A 2,917-nucleotide genomic window follows, 5' to 3' on the forward strand; every position below is an offset into this window, starting at 1 on the left:
AAAAAAAAAAAAAGGAGAGAGAAGAGGATAAAGACAGCAGTGAATCAATAGAGAGGCAGGATGTTAATGAGAAATAGATATGGTTTATTACCTGTTGATGATGACATGTATAGTATTCTCAACTGAACCGGTATGGGAAGTATTTCATGATGGGTGAAGTCTTTTTAATAAGCAAAAATGAGAAATAGTGATTGATTGTTTAAAAAAAATAATAATAACAATTATTGGGAAAAGCATGGAAAAGATATTGAATGATAAAGCGGGGAGATTGATATCTCTGTATTGACTGACATGCATGGCATCCCATTTTGAAAAAGCAATGGAAGTCAATGTAAAGTTATATGTAATCTAGTGTAATAGAAAGAAGATTATGATGATAATAAAATAAAATTAAAAAAAAAAAAATTACATGCGTGAAGGAAGGGACCAACAGAAGGCACAATAGTTATGATGCTGGATTCGCACATGGCTGACCGCGGTTCAAATCCCGTAGCTAGAAGCTTGAAACTCATACCAGGCGCATGTGTGTATGTGCCCAAAATCCCAAGAGGAGAATGGCAAAGAGACTGCAGCATGGCCAATCCCCCTGGGGCGGGTAATTTCTCACTTTCTATCTTTCCGTCTCTCTAGCAAGCACATATGCTCTACAGCAAAAATCTCTCCCCCCCCCCAAAAAAAAAAATAAGTGAGAGAATGCAGTCATCCTTACCGGTACAATTTAGGTTCTTGATGGTTTCCCACATCACATCTCTGTAGAGTCTCTTCTGTGAAAGATCCAGCAAAGCCCACTCCTCCTTGGTGAAGTTCACACAGACATCCTCAAAGACCACTGGGTCCTGCAACATTCCACAGATGTGTAGAAAAGGAAGGCTGAGGGACCAGCAGTTGGTGTAATGGCTATGTCGCTGGACTCCCATATAGTCGACTGCAGTTCAAGTCCCAGACCCAGTGGCTTAAACTCATGCTGGGCATGTGTGCATGCATGCCCAAGATCCCGAGAGGAGAATGGAGAAGGGATTGTGGCATGGCCATCCCCCTGGGGGGGGGGTGATTTCTCACTTTCTGTCTCTCTCTCTCTGTCTTTCTGGTGAGCACACATGCTCTATAGCAAAAACTTCTTTAAAAAAAAAGAAAGAAAGAAAAAAGGAAGGCAGAAACTGACAACACTGGGGATTTATAATCAATTCGTAAGTTTATGGAATGCTATGGACTCCAAATATTCATTTCAGAATGTGGTCAATCAGAATTCTTCATCTCTGTCAGTAACAATTTCCTTCCACATGGCAATTACCGATGCTAAAACTGGGGCCTGCAGGTGGGCTTAACAATCTCACCGCATGGCTCTGTAGATCTTCTCCAGGTGGTCACTACATGTTTGTGACCTTTACAATGTCTTTTCCTCTTTTTTAAAAGAATTATTTGGGGACCAGCAGGTGGCATGATGATTAAGGCCCTGGGCACTCCCGCATGGCCGACCATGGATCAAGTCCTCGACCTGATGGCTTGTTTTCTCATTTTCCCTCTCTCTCTCTCTCTGGTCAAATTAAAATAAATGAATGAATAAATAAATAAAATGAAATAACTTTAAAAAAATAATTACTTATTTTGAGAGGTTTTTGCTATAGGGTGTGTGTGCTCGCCAAAAAGACAGAGACAGAGACATAGAAAGTGAGAAATCAACCCCCAGGGGGGATGGCCACTCCACAATCCCTTCTCCTCCATTCTTGTCTTGGGATCTTGGGCACATATGCACATGTGCCTGGCGTGAGTTTAAACCACCGGGGCCAGGACTTGAACCTTAGTCAACTACATGGGAGACCAGTGACATAGCCATTATGCCAACTGCTGGTCCCAAATTATTTAATTTTATTTATCATTATTTTCTTTTTAAAAGAATTATTTAACTTTATTCATTCATTCATTCATTGTAATTTGACCAGAGAGGAACAGAGTGAGAATGAGAGAGAGAGAGAGAGAGAGACAGAAAGTGAGAAGGCAAGCTGCCAGGTCCAGGACTCAAACAACAGTCAGTCATGTGGGAGTCTAGTGCCCTTAACCACCAAGCCACCTGCCGGCCCCTTATTTATCATTATTTTTCAATTTGCTATAGGGCACATCTGCTCACCAGAGAGAGAGAGAGAGAGAGAGAGAGTAAGCAACCCACCAGGTCTGGGATGCAAACCGCAGTCAGTCATGTGGGAATCCAGAGCCCCAACCATCATGCCACCTGGTAGACCCATCTTTACAATGTCTTGACTGACTAAGCAATTTTTTTTTTTTTAAAGAATAATTTTGTTTAATTTTATTTATTTTAATTTGACCAGAGAGGGACGGGGGAGGCGAGTGAGAAAGCAAGCCACTAAGTCTGGGAGTCAAACTGTGGTCGGCCATGTGGGGGAGTCCAACGCTCTCAACTGCCACGCCACCTACCGGCCCGACTAAGCAATTGTTTTATGTATTTTCATGGAACTGTGTTAGCCTCTGAGTGACTCATTAGCATAAACTCAGGTATGCCCTGGAAGTAACTTGTTATGAGCAATAAAAGACCCCTAATACACAGGAAAATGCACGGCTTTTAAGGACCTCTGTGAAAGAAACTGGGACAAGGAACTTAAAAATGTCTTTGTTGGGACCAGCAGTTGGCGTAATGGCTATGTCGCTGGACTCCTATGTAGCTGACCACGGTTCAAGTCCCAGATCCGGTGGCTTAAACTCATGCCGGGCACGTGTGTGTGTGCCCAAGATCCCGAGAGGACAATGGAGGAGAAGGGATTGCGGTGTGGCCATCCCCCCTGGGGGGTGATTACTCCTCTGTCTCTGTCTCAGTCTGGCGGGCGCATGTGCCCTATGGCAAAAACTTCTAAAAAAAAAAAAAAAAAGAAAGAAAGAAAAAAAAAAAGAAAGAAAGAGAGGGAGA

General features: G+C 42.8%; 1 protein-coding gene across 1 annotated transcript in view; it reads right to left on the reverse strand.

Moving 5' to 3' along the window:
• Positions 1-2,917, reverse strand: part of LOC102487516 (zinc finger protein 627-like) — a 9,707-nt gene that overhangs the window by 5,995 nt on the left and 795 nt on the right. Inside the window, exon 2 of the mRNA XM_006147207.3 lies at positions 710-836. Coding sequence (XP_006147269.2) covers positions 710-836 — 127 coding nt within the window. The remainder of the gene's footprint in view (positions 1-709; positions 837-2,917) is intronic.

The sequence above is a fragment of the Tupaia chinensis genome, unplaced genomic scaffold, assembly GCF_000334495.1.
Source record: "Tupaia chinensis unplaced genomic scaffold, TupChi_1.0 Scaffold000201_2, whole genome shotgun sequence".
In the NCBI taxonomy this organism is placed as follows: Eukaryota; Metazoa; Chordata; class Mammalia; order Scandentia; family Tupaiidae; genus Tupaia; species Tupaia belangeri.